At 43.5% G+C, this 20,091-nt stretch overlaps 4 protein-coding genes across 11 annotated transcripts; 2 read left to right on the top strand and 2 right to left on the bottom strand.

Annotated features, from left to right (window-relative positions):
* Positions 1 to 76: 76 nt before the first annotated feature.
* LOC135595921 (VQ motif-containing protein 9-like) lies at positions 77 to 6,663 on the top strand. Of its 7 annotated transcripts, XM_065087431.1 has the most exons (7): positions 77 to 218; positions 321 to 509; positions 594 to 694; positions 2,248 to 2,298; positions 2,495 to 2,628; positions 3,602 to 4,554; positions 6,395 to 6,663. In XM_065087431.1, exon 6 carries the CDS (start codon positions 3,605 to 3,607, stop codon positions 4,496 to 4,498), a length of 894 nt encoding a protein of 297 aa, XP_064943503.1. In that variant the 5' UTR covers positions 77 to 218; positions 321 to 509; positions 594 to 694; positions 2,248 to 2,298; positions 2,495 to 2,628; positions 3,602 to 3,604; the 3' UTR covers positions 4,499 to 4,554; positions 6,395 to 6,663. The 7 variants fall into 7 exon arrangements, with proteins under 7 accessions (XP_064943503.1, XP_064943504.1, XP_064943500.1 ...); XM_065087432.1 differs by lacking the exon at positions 2,248 to 2,298; XM_065087428.1 differs by having other exon boundaries at positions 594 to 2,628.
* Positions 6,664 to 7,581: 918 nt separating this feature from the next.
* On the bottom strand, positions 7,582 to 10,432 carry LOC135595918 (14-3-3-like protein). Its single transcript, XM_065087422.1, has 4 exons — positions 9,793 to 10,432; positions 9,466 to 9,588; positions 8,070 to 8,186; positions 7,582 to 7,954 (listed from the first exon to the last, which is right to left on the bottom strand). The coding sequence occupies exons 1-4, from the start codon at positions 10,273 to 10,275 to the stop codon at positions 7,901 to 7,903; spliced, it is 777 nt and encodes a 258-aa protein (XP_064943494.1). The 5' UTR covers positions 10,276 to 10,432; the 3' UTR covers positions 7,582 to 7,900.
* An 811-nt stretch (positions 10,433 to 11,243) lies between these two features.
* On the top strand, positions 11,244 to 17,822 carry LOC135595919 (small ribosomal subunit protein eS6-like). 2 transcript variants are annotated; one of them, XM_065087424.1, is made up of 7 exons: positions 11,244 to 11,394; positions 11,528 to 11,592; positions 13,009 to 13,066; positions 13,160 to 13,268; positions 13,345 to 13,617; positions 14,200 to 14,476; positions 15,632 to 17,822. In XM_065087424.1, exons 1-6 carry the CDS (start codon positions 11,389 to 11,391, stop codon positions 14,436 to 14,438), a joined length of 750 nt encoding a protein of 249 aa, XP_064943496.1. In that variant the 5' UTR covers positions 11,244 to 11,388; the 3' UTR covers positions 14,439 to 14,476; positions 15,632 to 17,822. The 2 variants fall into 2 exon arrangements, with proteins under 2 accessions (XP_064943496.1, XP_064943495.1); XM_065087423.1 differs by lacking the exon at positions 15,632 to 17,822 and having other exon boundaries at positions 14,200 to 14,594.
* Positions 15,986 to 17,636, bottom strand: LOC135595917 (7-deoxyloganetin glucosyltransferase-like). Its single transcript, XM_065087421.1, has 2 exons — positions 17,135 to 17,636; positions 15,986 to 17,051 (listed from the first exon to the last, which is right to left on the bottom strand). Exons 1-2 carry the CDS (start codon positions 17,634 to 17,636, stop codon positions 16,129 to 16,131), a joined length of 1,425 nt encoding a protein of 474 aa, XP_064943493.1. The 3' UTR covers positions 15,986 to 16,128.
* Positions 17,823 to 20,091: the final 2,269 nt, after the last annotated feature.

Raw genomic sequence — 20,091 nt, 5'->3', positions numbered from 1 at the left:
GAGATCGGGAGGCGAAAGCTAACCGGCTTTACTAGGGTTTGGCGTCGGAAGGAAAGAAGAGAAGAAAGGGTGCGATGGATTATATAGAGGGAGACAGAACGAAGTGGTAATGGTCGGTTGCAAGAAGAGAAGAGGGCTTCTTTTCTTCTTTTTCTTAAAGCCATATAATAGCAATAGCTAAGTCAGAGGACTCGACGGGATCCGTCGGATCGAATTAGGTACGGCTCAGACTATTCTGTTCGTTTATCCGTCATTTTTATTTATTTAGTTATTTTTCTTTTTTTGCGTTTTCACATTGCATTTGGCTGTGCACACCAAAGCGGTGTCATGTAATCCAGCTGTCAGGACGTAGCACCCGTTCATGACGCATCAGACGGCGATGCAGGGGTTTCTCCTTCGCAAAAAGCAGGCAAGCGATGTGTCTCGGTGACGCAGCGCGTTCCGCTGCGAAAGTTCCAAGCAGTTGATGCGTTGGAGGAGGGAGGTGAGGAGGCAGGCGGTGTTCCCAGGTAACGTTTCGCCATCCAAAGTTAGCAACTTGGGAACCTTGCTTGACGGGATGACTCCCATGTCTACAACCACTTCTTTCCAAGATGTTGACTCTGCTGGCGGTCAAGTCCAACTCTCCGTCGCGGGCTAATTTGGGGTTGGCTGCTCCGTATACGATCGATCTAAGACTGGTGGTAATGCAATCGTAAGTTTGACCGAGTCCATGGTGTCATTCATTACTTGAGACAGTTACGTGTTTGTCGAATTGCCTAGGAAAAGTTTGCCTTGCAGTCTTGCGCCCATTGACGGACTTCAACAAGGAATGCTCGATCGATTTAGGCTGCTGAGTGAACCACCACTATTACTACTAGTCGTTATACAGATCATGCATAAGAAGAACATTTTCCTTTTTAGACTACTATCAATTGGTGACAATCTCGTTTCCAATGAGGTATTGGTTTCTGGGCTGACAGCCCAAAATCATATTGACAGAGTATAGATGCTAATGCACCTATTGATTGTTTGATTCTCTTAGTTTATGCTGGTGAAACTTTAGGTTGATAGGCATAATTTGAAGTTCGCTGATGGCTCCATATCGTGACGAGCTCTCTGAGTTCATCCATGAGTAACCCTCCTGATTGTATACAAATACTAAATTTATAATAGTACACTTATCAGATCTTTATAAGTCAATATTAATCTTGCTCATTTTAAACTAATCGAGGTGTTACATTTATCCTCAGATGTAATTGCATTAGGAAATTTTAGCTTTTTTAACCATTAGTGACACCAACTTGACATAGACACTAGCAAGATCCTTTTGTAAAGTTTTCATATTTCTATGATCTAATTTTCTCTTTTTCTGTAACTTGTTATTAACTGTTACCTTATAAGCACCTTTTTGTTTTATAGTCTACACTACCATCCATAACTTAGACTCTGATTAATACTATTTTCCATCATGCGGACCTGTACCACAGGCAACTTTCAGTTAATGTCATTGATCCATTGAAGATCCATGTTGCTGCTCCTAAATAGTTGGAATATTATGACTTGTTGTTATTATTGAGTTTAGATTGATCATGGAACCATAGAAACTTGTAATTATCTTGTTTGAGAGACCTTGCAATTGTTAAATACAGCGCTTATTTTAATTTTCTATGCTCGGATTGAGTATATTCTCATCATATCCCGATAACCATAAATGATAGACATCAAAATCACTGGGGAAAATAAACAGATGAACTAACATCTTACTGTGATTAATCATTGATAGTTTAGAAAGACATCCACTTTGTGTTTCCCCTGAAATGAAGAACTCAAACGCACTATCCTTCAAATTATATTTGTGCGGAAGCAGTGTCTTTTTGGCACTGAGCAAAGCAAATAGTGCAGTGACAGTTTTAGGAAGGTCTTATAGGCATCAGGAGCTGTGCTTTATGTGGATGAATTGGTTCTCCAAGTTCATGCTACTAATGTGAGGCTTAACGCATAAGCGACGCAGATGCTATACATAACGAAGTAGTGGATGGCTTTTCAGGAGTTTCTTACAGAACTTAGGGATGGATGTCCATCAAGTGGTATGACTCCTCATTCCTCATTTAGTATAAAACTACATAGAAGAGCAAGCAATCAAATGTTCACAAAATATGATTTGGAGAAGTTTTCTTTCTTTTATTGTTTGTGCAACACTTTTTCTCTTTATTGTTCTTTCCATGATTCGATCATAGAGATGCTCTTATATGCTTTCTTTTGCAGGTGTACTTGGTTGTCTCTTCATGGCTGCCGTAAAGCCTGAGAGTATATTTAGTATGGACTTGCCTACTGTTCTTGCTAAGTTCCTTTAAGCAAGGAAGATAACAATAGATTTCAGAATTATCACTGTGCCAAGAAATGCATTCTCTGGGAGCTTATTCTTGTTCTTTTGAGACGGCATGAATGATTTAGTCATTCTTTTAAATCTTTGTGTAATCTCCCCAACTCAAACAAGCTTTTCATGTTACAGCTGATGCTCCCTGGCTTCTCTACAACCTCATCAATGACTGTCTTGAGCTTGCTGGTGCTGTCAAGGTGGATACCTGGATGCACATTGCAAGGCACCCCCAATCGTGTTTCACTCAATCTTGCTGCTTCTGACAGGTATGTCTGTGTACTTTCTTGTCGTTGGTATGCAAATACATGTTAAGACCGTCTAAAACTACGAGTAGAGTTTGGTGGAGAAAAGAAAGAAAGAGAAGGACGGGCACTGTGGGGCGGTCAAAAGCGATGCTTTTTTGAGTCAAAGGAGCCCCATCTAGCGGTCGCATGATTTTAAGGACAGAATCTTAGAATTCCTCTTGAAAGCCAGAAATTATTACTGCGTAGTCACATCTCCCCCAAAGCTGCTGTCTTACCGTCTCCAAAAACGCAACCTTTTGACCGTCCATCTCTATCATCATCATCTTCAATATCATCAGTTGCTTCAGCTTCCCTTTTTCTGTGTCACCACTGTATAGCCCACCTTATCATCTGATCTTATGTCAGGCATGTCTCCAAAGTAGTCATACCAGAGCATATTGGTATCGACCAGTCTTCCATACACAGCAAATTGGGCCAATTCTTCTTCTATTTCCGATTAGATCTGTCTGCTAAGCTGCGGAATCATATAAATAGGATCTGAAAATATTATTATATATGTTGTCATTATTTTTCTGTCATCTCCTGTCGTGATGAGCTCAGCTTACTGAAATGAAGAGCTCAAGCCATCCGTATCTAATTCATTTGGAAGCTTCTCCAAAGTTTGAGTGGAGTGTGTGGCCTAACTGTGATGGTTAGATTCAGCACCCACATCATGTGGATGATAGGGTTTGGCCTCTCTTTCTCTGCACGCCATAATATAATTCATGTAGACACGATTCCTTTCGAATAGGCTGCTTATATGTCAGAAGAAAGCGACAAGTGACACACAGAAGGTGTTGTTTAATGAACATGTGTGGTGTCCTTTTGTGCCTGTATTCAATTAGTGTGTTGAAGCTCCTCTTGTTGTTGTTGTGTGACACAACACCCACCCATTTCTTCAGACAAGCGAGAGGGGAGAAAGATTCAAGCACCTCACGCTGTGTTTGTGTTGCAGGTAATGATGGAGAGAAGCTGTCCTTCCTCAGCTAACCTCTCTACCTCCTCATCCTCCACATCCACGGTCACCATCGCTGTCGATGACCGCTCCACTCCTGCTGCTGGCAATCCTTGTGGCCAGGGCGGCTGTGGCAGCTCTATCAGCAACAGCAAGACAAGCAATAGCAACGTACAGAGCTCACTCAGGTCCCTCAACAGAGCCTCCTACAAGATCTCCAAGCCTGGTCAAAGAAACGCTGCCGCTGTCCCTGAGCCTAACACCGTTGCTGCTCCGGCCGCTGCTGCTGCGCAGCCGCTGGCGCCGCCGGGTCCTCCGGCGGGGACCAGCGTTGGTAGCGGCGGGGGAGCTCCGCCGTACCAGCCGCAGCCGCCGGTGTACAACATCGACAAGAACGACTTCCGCGACGTCGTCCAGAAGCTGACCGGTTCCTCCGCGCACCACCAGAGCCGCCCTCCGCCTGCCGAGGCGCCGCCGCCTGTTCCTCCTCCTGCCGCGGCCGCGGCCACCGTCGCCCCCACCTCACGTCTCCACCGCATCCGCCCGCCGCCGTTGGCCCACCTCTCCCCCCGCCCTCCGGCGCTGGTCCCCGCTCCGCCGCTGCCTGCCGTGGACCCCTGGACGCGGCCACCGCTGTCGCCTCTGCCGCCGCTCCCCACCGTCAGTGCCGCGGCGGAGTCGCCAATCTCGGCCTACATGCGACGCCTTCGCAGCGGCGGCGGCCCGGCCCCGTCCCCCACGGCGGCGCCCGTGCTTCCGCCTTCGAGTTCGCCGCTAGGGTTCGGATGCCTGCTGTCGCCGCGGACGGCATACCAGATGATGATGACTGCACCGGCACTTGGGTTGCCGACGTCCCCAGGGGTTCAGCTGCCGAGCCCAAGATTAGGGGATTCCTGAAGCAAGCAACTTTCATCCCTTAGTTCTCAATACAAACCTCGACGCAGGCGGTAAAGGTAAAATCCATTTCTTTGCCGGAAGCATGGTAGGGTTTTATCCTTCATCCTATGTGATTCAGTAGCTTTTTACTGTACATTAAACTCCTCCTTGAGAATCTAATGATCACTTCACGCCATGAGTACAAATAGATGTCCTTGCAATTGCATTCTGCAGATCTAAACCCCAAACCCCCCCATAACCATTCTTCTTTGATGTCAATAAAATCATATATTAGGTTTGATTGCATTTGTGGCTCCTATATGATTGAAGGGTTTGTTTGTGTAGGACAATATCTACTAGAATTACCCCAAATTATGATCCCTATAAGATGCACTTGTCTCTTTTATATATGCTAAGACAATTTTGATTGATCTGTATTCATGTATCCTAATTTTCTTTACTGGGTCTGAGGATTTGAAGATTTTTTTACTGCTGCAAACAGTGAATTGTTGTTCTCTTCCAGAAAGATTCCTCCTTGGTAGGATAAGAGTGCCCACATTCTTTGTCCTTTTAAGGGACAAAGATGGCTTACATAAGATAGAAAGCCAAGGAAATTTAGTAAAAGTTGAAGGGGTAAAAACACCGAGTAAGCGTGTTCTACCGCACCGACATCTACTTCTTGTTCTCTCAAGACTGCATACTGTAAGGTTTTGTTGTTTACCCAAGTCTACTGCTCTCCAGCTCTATCTGCTGCTACAAGTATAACGAAAATTTAACTGCTACGGAAGTTCAATTGCAACTATGAAATGAGTCCATTACAGTCGATATTATCAATCAAGGCATCTTTATTATGTATGGAGATCAGATGCTAGGCCAACATCAGTGGTGCCCTAATTACTTGTGTCTTTTTGACTTCAATCACTGGCACTATCACAATCATGAAATCGAAGGTATAATAAAATACCTCAAACTAGAGAAGAATGTGGCTTAGATATTTATTTTCATTGTCTTCTGTATGGTAACACTAGCGAGTATCACAAGCAGCTTCAGTCACTTCTTGGTTTGGACACTGATTTATCAACTTTGGTATCCATTGGTAAAGTTTCCAACTTTTGAACATTTTGGAATAGTTTTAACCCTTTAGTAAATTTTCTATGTGGATAACTTATTTTATGTTGAATCATCGGAGTGCCCAAAGTATCTTTGGTGACATCCTTTATATGTTTCCTCCACATTTTATTTCCATTTTGAAATGGAAGTGCAAATATTGTGCTAGTCGAGAATCACAGGGAGATTCCATTAAGCTGCCCTCTTAACCGACACATGCATTGCATTGGAATTTAGGGTTGACAGAGTGCTTTCTTTTCTTAATCGTAAAGGTTTACTGTTAATTTCTTTGATTTTGGGCCAGAAATCCTTAATTGATGGTTTAGTTGGTTTATTTTTGCATGCAGAGGCTTGGCATATGTTAGAAATATTTCCTTGCATTCTGAAACTTCCCATATGATCAACACCATCGATGACATGTAGCGTAAGCCATGATATTTGTTTCTTTTCTCTAGAACTAGGCATATTCTTTGAAACATGGTGGTTGTGCGGTCATCATCATTCTGTATGGCATCAAAATGAATGAGGATACTCTTTGGTGAGCCATGATATTTTTTTCTTTTCTCTACAACTACGAGTAAGCATATTCTTTGAAACATGGTAGTTGGATGGTCATCATCATTTCTGTATGGCATCAAAATGAATAAGGATACTCTTTGATAAGCCATGATATTTGTTTCATTTCTCTACGACTAAGCATATTCTTCGAAACATGGTAGTTGGATGGTCATCATCATTATGTATGCCATCAAAATGAATGAGGATACTCTTTGATCTTTCATAAGCTGATAGATTTTCCTCCTACAACAGGAACCAGCGGCTGCAATTATTTGGAGAAGCAGATTTCTAGCCTCTACTTTGGATTCTCTGGTTGATCTCCTTTGAGACATCTTGCAAGATGTTCTTCCTGTGTAATGTAGCTATTAGTAGCAGTTTACATTTGAACCACAGAGAAATGTATCCCTCCAACATTCTGGATTGCAGTCTGGTATGTATTACCATCAACAGAAAGTGGCTGTACAGGATTAGTATTAGAATACAATTTGAAATCTTGGCAAGATCGCCATCTTAGTTCTTTAGCTGTTTAAAAGGTTCATTTAGATCTACACTTGTGATGTTTGTGTCAGTCTGACTTGTTTATCAATGGGCACTGTGTTTATCTAATGCATTCCTTTTATTATCATGAACTTAGTTAATTTTTAATTAATTTTATCTCAGTCATACAGTACTATTGTGATATTCCTCTGGAAAAAATGAGTCTTGTTGAAACCTCCTCTGAGAAAAAGGAAAAACGAGTTAGTGGAGGTGAACATTTAGACAAATATTTTATGAATAATATAAAGTATAAAATTATATTTTAGGAAATCAAATCAAACTATGAATGATTAATATAAAATATAAAAATATACTTTAGTAAATCAAGTCAAAACTCTGAATGATTGCATAAATAAAGGTTCAAGATAGTCTATTGCTCAAAAAATTGCGGATTATTGCGATGTTGAGATGATTAATGTTTATATCATATTTTCGCTCTAGAAAATCCTAATAATATTTCGTTTTTATGTAATATTCTTTGTCAGTTATTTTTTTGACGTTTTTGTCAAAACATTCGTAAATGTTGCATCTCCTACTATCTTCGATCATTCTCGAGATGCATGATGCATTAGGTTAATGTGTCAAAGTCGTAATCCAAACTCAACAATACTTACTCTCTGAGTGGTTCAATTCCTTATATTTTTAGGTTCATTTTTGATGTCATAAGTTTAGTTTTATCTTATTTGATGCTATAATCCATCTCTACAACAACATGCACGACCTTTTGCATAACTGGAAGATTGAGGCTCGAGAACAATAGCTGCCACTGTGCCATTCTTGAACTGTTGCTTTCATCCGGTTATGGCAGACGCTGCTAAGAGTTGCCCTTTTAACCCAAGCACAGACAAAGAACGACTGAAACAACTTGATACGAGTATAGTGATCGATCATAGAGGACAACATAACACAGAATTTATACTGGTTTGATTCTTATAAGCGATCATTGCATTCCACCAGCACAAATCCATAAAACAGTGGGCTGTATCTAGTCAACCAATCAGTTACAAAGCATTTCTCTCAAATCCAAACACAATGTAAGTGGAGTCACCATTGCGAGACCGACCACACAGGAGAAGAAACACAAGGCGGAAGAATTCGGAGAACACGACAGCAACGGATGAAGGGACGAGGGGTGAACTCCACCTTCTTTCTATCACACCGCTAAGCAAGAGAATTTGAAGATATTGAAGTGCTTAATGGGAGAGAGATCATCTTTTTATCCTACTGCTCCTCCTCTTGTTTGGGTGCTTCCTTGATCTCATCCACTCCATCATCCTATTAACGGCAAGCAAGCAAGCAAATGCACAGAAATTAATAGGGTTCTTCTTTTGCCTGCACAATAACTGGCAAAAGGGGTTAACTAGAATTCATAGTAGAACATCTGAGGCACCTGCATGTCCGAAGTCCACAATGTCAGATTGTCGCGGAGGAGCTGCATAATGAGAGTGCTGTCTTTGTATGATTCTTCTCCCAGAGTATCCAGTTCGGCGATTGCTTCATCAAATGCCTGATAGGATCAACCACACAAAGTGATTTCATTACCCATCATGATGAACACGTCTAATTCTCTGATTAACATGAAACAAAATTCTCATAATCTCAACTTCTTTCCTGAAGGTTATTCAAGTCAAATTAAACATGACAAATTCATTGAACCAAATTTTTTTTTTTGGATAATGGGTAAGTGACAAAGGCGGTACACTATCAAAATCTTTACCAGCTAATACCTTCGCATTGAACCAAGAGTTCAAACCCTCTTTGGTAACTAGTATCAAGCCATACATACCATGTGGTATCACTATTAAACAAAAAAAATAAAAAATCAGTCGATGCATAAAAATCCAAACTGATATTTTGAAACCTTATGAACTTCAAACGAAGAAAAACCAGAATTAAGAGAATCTAACCATTTCCGAAAATTGGAAACAGCATTTCGAGTTAGTCACAGGACTGGCTTGGAACAAATTGAAAAAAAGCGATTGCATTAAGCTCATAGCTATCATCTACCAAAAATCATCTTGACGCACACTATTAATAAACAACAGAGAGGCAATCACGGAGAGCAAATAAAGTTATAGATCAATCTCCACAGCAATATACAACACAACCAATTTTGTCCGTGTTGCATATGTATGTGCATACATATATGTTGCAAACAAAATGCTTACTTCAATGACATAAAACAATTTTAGCCTCCATGGAAATCAGATGCGAGCACAACAAGAAAACAACAATCATCTCCTACTTTTGGATGCCAAAGAAACAAAATTCCAAACAGGGAGTTGCAACCTTGAAACACAGATAAAAATATTCCAGAGGACAGTCATTTCTATCAGTAGCAAGAACAGATTAATATGACAAGGCAGCCAGCAAAACCAAGCAGAATTAATGGTCGAAAACCAAACTAAAAGACTATGATCAAAGACATGTGAACATAAAACCTTGGCACTTTAAAGATGTCCGCTATAATGATCAACAATTTAACAGCAGATAAAACTGAAAAAGGAAATTACAAGGCAATGTTAACAAAATTTGTCACAAAAAATAGCCAAAAAGAGATAGTGATGAAAAACAAATCAATCGAATGGCATTTAAATTCTAAACAAGGAATAGCAATACATAATAGAAATTGAAAGGGAAAGCACGGAACTTTGAAGCCGAAGAACTACCAAGAAGGAGGTTCGAAACATCCATAAAAACTACTTATTTCTGCAATCCAATATACATATATATGCGCACAGGATAAAAAATGTGAAATCTTGGAATCAAGGGGATTCATCGCTTACCTGCTTCGCGAGGCTGCAGGCACGGTCCGGTGAGTTGAGGATCTCGTAGTAGAACACTGAGAAGTTGAGGGCCAGCCCCAGCCGGATCGGATGCGTCGGCGGAAGCTCCGCCATGGCGAGATCCTATCAGTCCACAAACAAGACGAATCAACATCTCAAAGACCCAAACCCCGACCCTACCCTATCCCTGTATCCATCCGAGATCCACCATCTAGATCGACCAAACCACACGATCCTACGATTTGACAACGGATTCTAACTCGATCGACACGAGATCGGGCGAGACCATCGGCGTCGGATCGGAAGAGAGATCGGACTAGTAAGCACCTGGGCAGATTTGTAGGCAGCGAGGGTGGATTCGGCGGCGTCCTTGCGGTCGGAGCTGGTCTTGAACTCGGCCAGGTAGCGGTGGTAGTCGCCCTTCATTTTGAGGTAGAAGACCTTGGAGTCGGTGGCGGAAGCGGAGGGGACGAGGCGCTCCTCGAGGAGGCGGAGGATGCCGCCGCAGATGGAGCTGAGCTCGGCCTCGATTTTGGCTCGGTAGTCGCGGATGGCGACAACGTGGGCCTCGTTGCCGCGGCTCTCCTCCTTCTGCTCGATGGAGGAGACGATCCGCCACGAGGCGCGGCGGGCCCCCACGACGTTCTTGTATGCAACCGAGAGGAGGTTGCGCTCCTCCACTGTGAGCTCCTCCCCCTCCGCCGCCGCGGCTCCCGTCACCTTCTCCATGTACTCCACCATCTCCTCGTACCGCTCCGCCTGCTCCGCCAGCTTCGCCAAGTACACGTTCTCCTCCCTCGTCCCCGCCATCTCCGTCGTAGCCTCCTCCGCCGCCGCCTCTACCGCCCAAAGAAACCGAGGAGGAGGAAATCGTAGAGGGGTGGGGAGGGGGCGGGGAAGAAGAAGTGGCAGAGAGGGCAGTTTTTAAAGAGGAAGATAAAAGATCGCAGAAGGATCCTCTCCGGTGGCACCATGAAACGGACCGTTCCAATCCCACATCGCGACCGGCCACTGTGGGTCCTGACGGCTGTAAGAATGACACCAGCAGCGGAAACGTCGTACGATCATTGGAGAAGAGCGGCACAGGAAACATTTTTTCTATTTTTCCTTTTTACGGAAAAACAAAAGGTGGAAAATTTGGGGGCCGTGCGATAAAGACGGAGAGCCAACGGACGCAGAAACGAGCGGCGAGGAACGAATAGGGGCGCGGGAGGGCGCACGGTGGATCCCATGAGAGCATTTGATCTGCCGTCAATTATGACAAAGCTACAAGAGACAGCTGTCTGAGCCAACTTGATCACGACACGTTGCCGCAGGACAAATGGGAAGGACTGGTCTTGTGACGCTACGCTTTATTGTGAACCAGTGGGGAGAGCGATGTGTCGGCGACAGCTCAGGAAGCCGTGAGCACCATTGAATGATCCGAATCGATGATGATGATGATGTGTCCTCATCTGATTCGTCTACGATAGACATCAGTAAAATGTCCACAATATCCAGATAAGAGGATCCACATCATGTTGAATCCAAATATGATATGGACAATTTAAATTCGAATCAATATCCATGTTGGATAACCAGATTTAACAATCACTAAATACATAAAACTCATAAAACATATCTCTCGAGTCTCTACGGTTCGATCTCGTTCGTTACGTTTGGATTGGGTTCGATTCGGTTCAGCCTCAACGCGAATCAAAGCAGGCCAACCGAGTCGGCCGGTGTCAAACCGCTCGAGTGCGCCTCGAATATTAACGATCAAACGGTGGAGACCACCATATCACGTACGATGATAACGATCCACCGTCGCTATAAATGGGCTAAGCCCCTCCGTGCGCCATGAGAAACCCTAGCGGCGAGTCGCGGCGAGTTAGCATTTCGTGCTCTGCTCTCGCGCTCGGCCAAGGGACTGTTTGATACAAGATGAAGGTACGATTCGGACTCATCTTTGCGTTTCTGGGATTTCTCTTATCGTACTGTTCTTTTTCCCCTTTTTGTGTCGGACTGTAATGTTCAGGGTTGAGTTCGTCTTAGTTGTTGGTTTTTGGTATTGTTTTTGCAGTTCAATATTGCGAATCCGACCACTGGGTGCCAGAAGAAGCTGGAAATTGATGACGATCAGAAGCTGTAAGCTACTATGGATTCGGAATGATTATGTTTGATGTTCTACGTTTTGTTTGTAGATCGGAATTTGCTTTTTCCTTGTTATTTTATCATGTTATTCTAGTGCAATTTTTTTTTAATGTTCCTTGCTACTTATCGTCCATCATTGGTCCATTCACGAAGAAATTGGTGCGCTTTCAATATTAAGGTTTTTCTTCGGATGGTGATAAGTTTATGTTGGTTTGTGGAATGCTCTTTCCTTGGATGTAAAAATAACTCGTTGGAGTGACTGTAAATTATGGCTATCTGAACTCTTATTAGATTGAAAGTATTGCAGCATTGGCTACAAATGCGCTAACAGGATTGGTGTGTATAATTAGGGCTTCGATTTTTTTCCTTAAGTTTCTTTTCCATGTGTGTGTGCTCGCATATGCATGTGTATGTTCAGTTTGATGGAGACCTGCGTTGTTTGTAATGTGACCATTGAGTTGCAAGTTATTTTAGTTTCTTTGGAGATATAAGTCGTGCTTAGTTTTTTTTTCTAGTTTTGGTAGTGAAGAACACTTGATGAGTTTAACTGTTTGGATTAACATGTCAGACGAAATTAGTCGATACGAAGTTTTGGTTGCTGGATTATCAAAATAACACAAGAGAATCTGTAAAAGACAATATTAAGAAGAAAGAAATCCATCAACAAGAACTATGTTTTTGAGGTGTCCTTTGAAGCTCAAATTAGTGTATGCTGCATCAATACAAAGTAATTGGTAGATAAGATTTCATTTTGTTGGATGATCTTTGGGTAATTTAAGTCACTTGGAGACTCGTGCTTAACTCTCTTGGAGAGGACAGACAGGTCTTTATCCAATGGGAGGATTGGTATGTTGTGTCCTGGATCATGGGTTCAAATGGCAAATGCAATCACTTCAAGTGCATGGGCATGGGTGGACACGTCTGACCTTCCTAGATTATGCAGTGGCAAAACTTTCTGTGTTGTGCTGCCCTTTTTGCATTATGTAAGTATAGTATAATCAAATGGTGCTCAACTGTCTGGCCATGTATCTTCACATTGTTGGTTTTTCAATTACTATCATTCAGCATCCAGAGAATGGGCGATCTAATTTTATCTATCGACATGTAACATCATAGTGCTACCTGTTCCTTGATTTATGAAAGACTTAAACTTACACCAAAATATGTGTGACACTGAGGGGAAGTTCTGTGCATTTCTTAATTGTTTTTGGTTTTTGGATGTCATTTTATTAATTTAATAACTGGGTTTGGAGATTAAGTTGTGTCTGGATCATGGGCAAAAACCAAAATTATTGAGTTTCCTTTGACCAAGGGTTGCTTTAATTTTTTTATTTTGGTTATGTTCTTTTGATATTGTTATTGGTTAATGTATTGAAATATACTCAAAAGTGTTCATAATATGTTGTGCAGCCGAGCATTTTTTGACAAGAGGATCTCTCAGGAAGTCAGTGGAGATGCTCTTGGAGAGGTATGATTCAGCCACAATTTTCCTTTATCAGATAACTTTATTCTGAAGTTCAAAAGATGAAATCTTGTAAGCTACATGTCTTTGTTTTACCAGGAGTTCAAAGGTTATGTTTTCAAAATCATGGGTGGTTGTGACAAGCAAGGGTTTCCCATGAAGCAGGGAGTACTAACTCCTGGTCGTGTCCGCCTGCTGCTGCACAGGGGTATATCTTCTTTTGGTTTGTTGAATTACTTGGAATTATTCTCTAGCTGGTTTCTTGATCTTGTTATCTTGTCAAGGTACACCTTGCTTCCGTGGGTATGGAAGGCGTAATGGAGAGCGCAGGAGGAAGTCAGTTCGTGGTTGCATCGTTAGCCCTGACCTCTCAGTTCTAAACTTGGTTATTGTTAAGAAGGGTGAGAATGATCTTCCTGGACTAACTGATATTGAGAAGCCTAGAATGAGGGGACCAAAGAGGGCCTCCAAAATTCGCAAACTATTCAACCTTTCCAAAGAGGATGATGTTCGCAAGTACGTCAATACATACCGCCGAACCTTCACAACAAAATCAGGTGCAGTTTTATTTTACCATACTGCATTAAATGGTGATCCTGCTTACCTTATGAGATACTATGCTGGTGAATTTGTGCTTATATTAGCAGTCTTTTGTTGTTAACTTGTTATCTAGATATGTCAACACAGCATTTTTTTCTTTTTTTTGTCATATAAATAAAGGTGCTAGCACATAAGGGCATCTACTAGATTCACATTTGACGCCCTTTGTGACCTCACTGTCACTGCAAATCGATGATTACCATTGTGGTTTTTTCCCCTTCAATCATAGTTCTTGCTTTTACAATCATTTTGTTGGAAATTTAGTAAACTTCATTTATTGCATGGAGTTGTACTGGCTTGATATCTTTTTGGATTTTTCATAATCAAGCATGCATGTAACAACTGTCTTATGATGTTATTCGGGGTAGGTTGCGTGAACCTAAATAGAGAAATAGGATCATTTTACTGCGATGGTATCATTTCCGAAGTTACTGCAACATGCATTCAAGGCCTAGCCTTTTTGCCTTCTCTATGAGATGCTTTGACTTTTCCAGTATGGAAATGTTTGCATTGATTAAAGTTTCCGATACTCTTTGCAGGCAAGAAGTGCAGCAAGGCACCAAAGATACAGAGGCTTGTGACTCCCTTGACTTTGCAAAGGAAGCGTGCCAGGATTGCAGAGAAGAAGAAGAGGATTGCCAAGGCCAAGTCAGAAGCCGCAGAGTACCAGAAGCTGCTTGCAACCAGGCTCAAGGAGCAGAGGGAGCGCAGGAGCGAGAGTTTGGCCAAGAGGAGGTCCAAGCTTTCTGCTGCCTCCAAGCCATCCATCGCAGCCTAGATCATGGTTTTCTCAAGGAACCAACCAGACAAAGATCAGTACGTGCTTTACTCTTTGCTATAAACAGACTGATAGCATAATTACTTTTATTTAGATAATGGATACTACTTGAACATTGTTTCCATGTTTTTGCAATTTGGATGTTGGCACTGAAAATTGATTTGCTTTGTTAGTCTCCAATACTTTCTGTTGAAAATAAACTTCTGGAAGTGTGAATAGATAGGGTTGTTGGATGATGCAGATTTTCACTAGGAGATAATAAGAGCGATGTTACTAAGTCGTAGCGCCTGCCATTAAAGAAATGATAAATGTGCTCATAATATAATATCATGTAGCACCTCAAAAGCATATTTAATTGTGTCTGAAATCTCCAGTAGGGGAATTTGCTTATTCTAGGATGTCGTGGATTATGTTGCTGCGTTACGTTGAGTAGAGGAATTTTTAGATTACATAGCTGGGTTAAACAGAATTATGGTTCTCATATCAATGTTAGATATTAATCAAGCTGAAAAGTACTGTTTCTCCTGCCCTCTCCTACCTCATAACCTTTATCTCCTTTCTCCTCTCCCAACCTTCTGTTTCCTTTTCCCATCTTCTCCCTCTTTCATGACCTCTCGATGAAGAAGTCAGATAGTCCCATAGGAAAGCAAGTTTTTTTTTTTGTTAACTTTATACGAAGGTAGGACCATTAAAACTGGTGGTTTTTTTGTTTACTTGATAGGATATTAGGACAAGATATCTGAGTTTTATAATTTGTAGGATGTTATAATATCTGAGTTTGTAACCCATTTACTATCCAAGATAGGAAACAAATTTGACAACCTTGATTGGAACCTTGAAATTATTGGACTGCAAATAGAAATTCCATACAATGGATTTGTAGAATGAATGCTATTGGAACCTTGGAAGAATATATTGTAAGCATATATTTTAGGGGAAAGACAATTATGCTGTAGTTGAAAACAGGATCAGCTTTAGCAAGTTAGTTATACATTGGAAGTGGAGAATGATTTGAATTGAGTTTATTATTGTTAATTTGGGTTTAAATATTTTGAGTTAGTTAGCTCAGATCATGACTGATGATATTATAAACTACCTAACTGATGATATCATTTCGCATGTACTATGTTGGATCATTGGTTTGTAATAATCCATTTCGGATCATTGATTTGGATCGGAATATGTTATGACAGGTCTTCCGACGTGAATATTTCCCTCGATATACTTTATATAGTTTCCTAAGCAAATGCTAACTTAATAGTATATGTATTTGGGAGCCAGAAAGCTCCGGTCAGACATTGTTGGTTCCCATTCCAGGTTGTCTTCTTTGTATTATTATATTGTTGGGACCAGTGAATTATTGGATGCGTCACATGCGACTCTGTCATCATGCGACCACCATATTTTATATTCGTTAGTATTTCCATTCAATTATTGTATTGTTGTGTGTAGTCACTCCATGGCAGCCTCATCGTTGTCTTTTCTTGGGAAATAAAACGTCATCCATGGAATTTTGCGGACCAATGTGTTGAATGTGAAGCGGTAGATATGAAAACTTAGCTTAGATATTTATCGATTGATGTAGGCGTCTGTCGGATTTATGTGTGTTACAGTAACATGAATTACCAGTAATGTATAACACACGGATACGGATGTCTTATCGTGTAAGGTGTAGAACAAGTCGTCTCCTTCAAAGCATCACATCCTTGATCAGTCTCTCCAAGTTCACGAAAGAGGACCCACCTGGTTGTGTGGCCCTCATGGCTTTCTCATTCCACTCCATTGTCTTCTTTCTCATTTCCTTCCCCTTGTCCCCACCCATCAACTTCCTTATCAGTGCTTCCACTTCCTCCCTCTTTACGTCGTTGTCGATCTCCATGGCGATGCCCCACTCCGTGCACGCGTACCGGCAGTTGGTCTGCTGCTCGGCGAAGAAGGGCCACGACAGCATCGGCACCCCGCCGCTAATGCTCTCGATCGTCGAGTTCCATCCGCTGTGGGTCAGGAAGCCGCCGACGGACGCGTGCGACAGCACCGCCTCCTGCGGGCACCAGCTCGCCAGCAGGCCCCTCTCCTTGGTCTCCTCCACGAACTCCTGCGGCAGCACCGCGGCGTCTCCTCTCACCAGGTCCGGCCTTATCACCCACAGGAAGTCGTAGCCGGAGTTGGCCAGCCCCCACGCGAACTCTAGGAGTTGCGTGTTGCTCATCACGGTGATGCTGCCGAAGTTGACGTAGACGACCGAGCCCGGTCTCCGGCCCTCGAGCCACTCCATGCAGCCGCTGTCTTCCTTCCACAGGTTGGAGTGGATCGACGTCAACGGGCTGTCGGCGACTCGCTGAGAGAGCAGGGTGAGCGGGCCGACGGTGTACACCGCAGGGAGTATCGACGCCATGGCTTCCAGGACCGGCCGCTCCAATTCCTCGAAGGTGTTGAGGATGACAGCGGAGGCCATGGAGGCTCGTTGCGCCTCGCGGGTGCAGAAGTTGAGCATCACGTCCTTGGGGTCGGTCGTGCGGATGAAGGAGGGGAAATCCCTCAGCCTCATGTTGTTGAAGCCCGGTATCCAGTCCACCGGCATGTCCAGATATCCACTCGTGATGTCGCCTTCGTCTGCAAAGAATCAAAAGATGCAGATGAACAACGATGTCTGCGCGTCTTATTCAAGTAGATGCGGAGGACACCGACTGACTCACCCTTGAGAGGCGTAAGACCCCTCTCGCGGAGATGCCGGTAGTGGAGATACCCCATGAAGCCGCAGGCGCTCATGGTCCAGAACACGACCTCGGGGACGCCCAGCTCCTGAGCAGCGTCGAGAGTGAAGGTCATGACTCCGTCGGACACGATGCAGGACACCGGCGGCGACTCCTCGTTAAGCTGCCGGAGGACGTGGCGGAAGGGAGGGAGGGCGGTTCTGGGGATGGCCTCGCACAGCGAAGGGATGTCCTGCGTGGCGTCCTCGTCGGAGGGCGGGAGCCCGTCGGGGATGGACGCGAAGCGGAAGCTTGGGAGGGCGTGGAGAGCGGAGATGGCTCGGGAGCGGATCAGGCGCTTGTGGTTGAAGAGGGTGTTGACGAAGGTTACGTGGAAGCCATGGGAGTGGAGGAGCTTGGCCAGCTTCAACATGGGGGTTATGTGACCTTGGGCGGGGTAAGGGACGCACACCGCATGGGGCTTCTCTGCTGGAATCGAACCCATCGCTTCCCCTCTTTCTCTCTCTCTCTCTCTCTCTCTCTCTCTCTCTCTCTCTATCAACAACTACTGTTCCTCTCACACTGGCTGGCTTTGTGTGTGTTTGAAGAGTTCGTGCAGCAACACAAGGGTTTATATAGCCAAAGAAAAGAAATCTAGTTGATTAATACATCTGCGAAGAACTTTTGAGAAGTCTCGCGCTGTGACTTGAGCTGGTAACGTATTGCTTTCTCTGGCCTGACCCGGAAACTAGTTCATGTTGGAAATGGTGACGAAACATGAGCAACTCCATGAAAGGTGGCTTACCGAAACCCCATGCCATCAAAGGTGGCCTACTCTCTTGCCGTGGCCGCTGCTGCTACATTGCCCATTTAGTGTCAATGACGATAGGCCAGTCGTCCTCGTTGTCATCCTTGTAAATGGTCCCTTGTCACGGGATGGGGTTCATAGAAAGATGAAAGGTCTTGCATCATCCACAAAGAAGTGAGCTTGAATAAAAGATAACAACAGCAATTGCATTCATAATATACTGTAGCGAATATATTCAAACGCCGGCACATCAAGTGTTCATACCTCCGCAGAGCCGATGGTCATTCGAATGCAGTGCACGCCGATGTGGTGGGAGAGCCGTACCGTCGACTCGCACCTCTTGGCCGAAGCCATTTCAAGTCGGCCAATGACGTTGATGAGAAAATTGTTGTTGCTTTCTTGCAGAGTCCTTTTCCTTGCTCTCAAGAAATGAATAAGTTTCATATTATCATAATGCCATTAGGTTACAATAGTCCGAAGCGTATATTTAATCCTACAGAAGAAAAGATAATATCTCATAATAGTCAAATATTCTCTCACTCAATCGGCAAGATGCAAAAGATGACTCATCAGATGATGTCATTAAGATTCATCCATATCATATCCCTGTAGAGTCAAGTATACTCTAGAGATTCTTTTTGAGTGAATGTGTGGAATATTTGATAAATAATTAATAAAAATTATATTTTAAATATGTATTTGATGTGGATATTATTTGAGAAAATTATACGCTACATTGGGTTGACCGAGTAAGGAATGGGCAAAAAAGCGTGCTTCGTGTGATGGTATCGCGTTGCACAAATGTCATCACCTACTGCTGCAGCTTGACATCTTTGACTCTGTTATCGCGAGATGCACATGGCGGAGACCGGTGCTGATCTCCGGCGCTGTTTCCAAATTAGGTTGTGTCTTCATACATTGGATATGCAAGCATACGTCACGTCAGTCAAACGCTTAACAGGAGGCATTGATTTTGGCTTCCACGCTTATCGATTGTGTTTGGCTTTCATGCTCGCATGCATGTACGTACGTTTTAGCTTTCACGAGTACGGCTTGTCTTCTTTCCCGTGCCCACGTAAACCCTCGAGTCTGAGAACGAACAAGCGCGAGAGCACTGAGAACGAGGTGCGTGAATCCTGCATAGCCCACACCCGTCGTCGTTCATATCTACAGCAGAATAGCTACTGGGCTGTGATGCATACTTCTGCTGATGTTTTCAGCAGCATCAGATTCCATTAAACTTCTGACACGCTCAACTTTAACCCCTCCCAAACCACACGCAAAGCACCAGACGATGAACGGCTCGGTACTCTTCTGCTCTTATTTCCTTGTGGAGATCGACTGCTGATGCTTGGTCTTTGATCCTTGTTTGCTACCATCGCCTCTGCCTACTTCCATCCTCCTCCGATCTTCCTTTTTGCTGGGCTGCTTGTTCAGGTAGGCGAGCCGAGGCAGGACGCCGGAGATGGCCTTCGTCAGTAGCACTTCCCCGGTGTTGCTCGTGACCGGATTGGCGAGCAGGTTCAGAGCCTCGAGCGAGTTGTAGTTGGCGACAAGCTGATCCAAAGCCTTCGCCTGTGAAGCCCCTTCGTACGGAATGCACGCCTTTACCTTTCTTTGCTTAAGATGGAAGGCACCTCAGCGGCGGCCAGAGTGATCCGATGACGCCTTCGGTTTCAGCAGCTGCGGCGCGGCGATCGTCGACGACAGGAAAACACGTTTGATATCTTAATTCTTTGCCTTCGTTTTGATCCCAACATATCAAAAAGGTCGCTATTTGCCTCGTCGATCGAGAAACCCAATGTCCTCTCTCGGTGCAAGTACGCCTCCCTTTCATGAACTAGAAGCTGTTCTTTGATCAGCGACGACAGAACTCATCCGCCCTGCTTTCGTTTCCTGCCGGGAACAGAAGAAAGACACCAAAGGAAGACGAACACGTCGAACCACCTAATAAGTCAACCTGACTCCGCTGGTTTAAATAGAAGTCGGTCAATTCTACTCGGATTAAGAATCTAATTGGTTCCCATTCATTAATTTCTTGCTCAACAAAAAAAAAGAAAAAAAAGATGGTAAATGAGACGAGAAATAAAGAATTATTGTCTCATTCATCGATTCGAGTCTTAGATTACTCAAAGATTGTTTAGTTTTTTTA

The sequence above is a fragment of the Musa acuminata genome, chromosome BXJ1-10 (assembly GCF_036884655.1).
Source record: "Musa acuminata AAA Group cultivar baxijiao chromosome BXJ1-10, Cavendish_Baxijiao_AAA, whole genome shotgun sequence".
Classification (NCBI taxonomy): domain Eukaryota; kingdom Viridiplantae; phylum Streptophyta; class Magnoliopsida; order Zingiberales; family Musaceae; genus Musa; species Musa acuminata.
The sequence above is the reverse complement of the archived record's forward strand: the minus strand, read 5'-3'. Positions and strand labels throughout refer to the sequence as shown.

Bases quoted from the DNA above. Each gene is read 5' to 3' on its own strand.
- LOC135595918 (XM_065087422.1), bottom strand. From the start codon at position 10,275: ATGGCGGGGACGAGGGAGGAGAACGTGTACTTGGCGAAGCTGGCGGAG. The intron at 9,589-9,792 runs GTGCTTACTAGT...GTGGACTGATAG, and splicing joins CTGCCTACAAATCTGCCCAG to GATCTCGCCATGGCGGAGCT. The intron at 8,187-9,465 runs GTAAGCGATGAA...TGATCCTATCAG, and splicing joins CCTGCAGCCTCGCGAAGCAG to GCATTTGATGAAGCAATCGC.
- LOC135595921 (XM_065087432.1), top strand. From the start codon at position 3,605: ATGATGGAGAGAAGCTGTCCTTCCTCAGCTAACCTCTCTACCTCCTCA.
- LOC135595917 (XM_065087421.1), bottom strand. From the start codon at position 17,636: ATGGGTTCGATTCCAGCAGAGAAGCCCCATGCGGTGTGCGTCCCTTAC. The intron at 17,052-17,134 runs GTGAGTCAGTCG...GATTCTTTGCAG, and splicing joins GGGTCTTACGCCTCTCAAGG to ACGAAGGCGACATCACGAGT.
- LOC135595919 (XM_065087424.1), top strand. The intron at 11,593-13,008 runs GTAAGCTACTAT...TATGTTGTGCAG, and splicing joins ATTGATGACGATCAGAAGCT to CCGAGCATTTTTTGACAAGA. The intron at 13,269-13,344 runs GTATATCTTCTT...TATCTTGTCAAG, and splicing joins CCGCCTGCTGCTGCACAGGG to GTACACCTTGCTTCCGTGGG.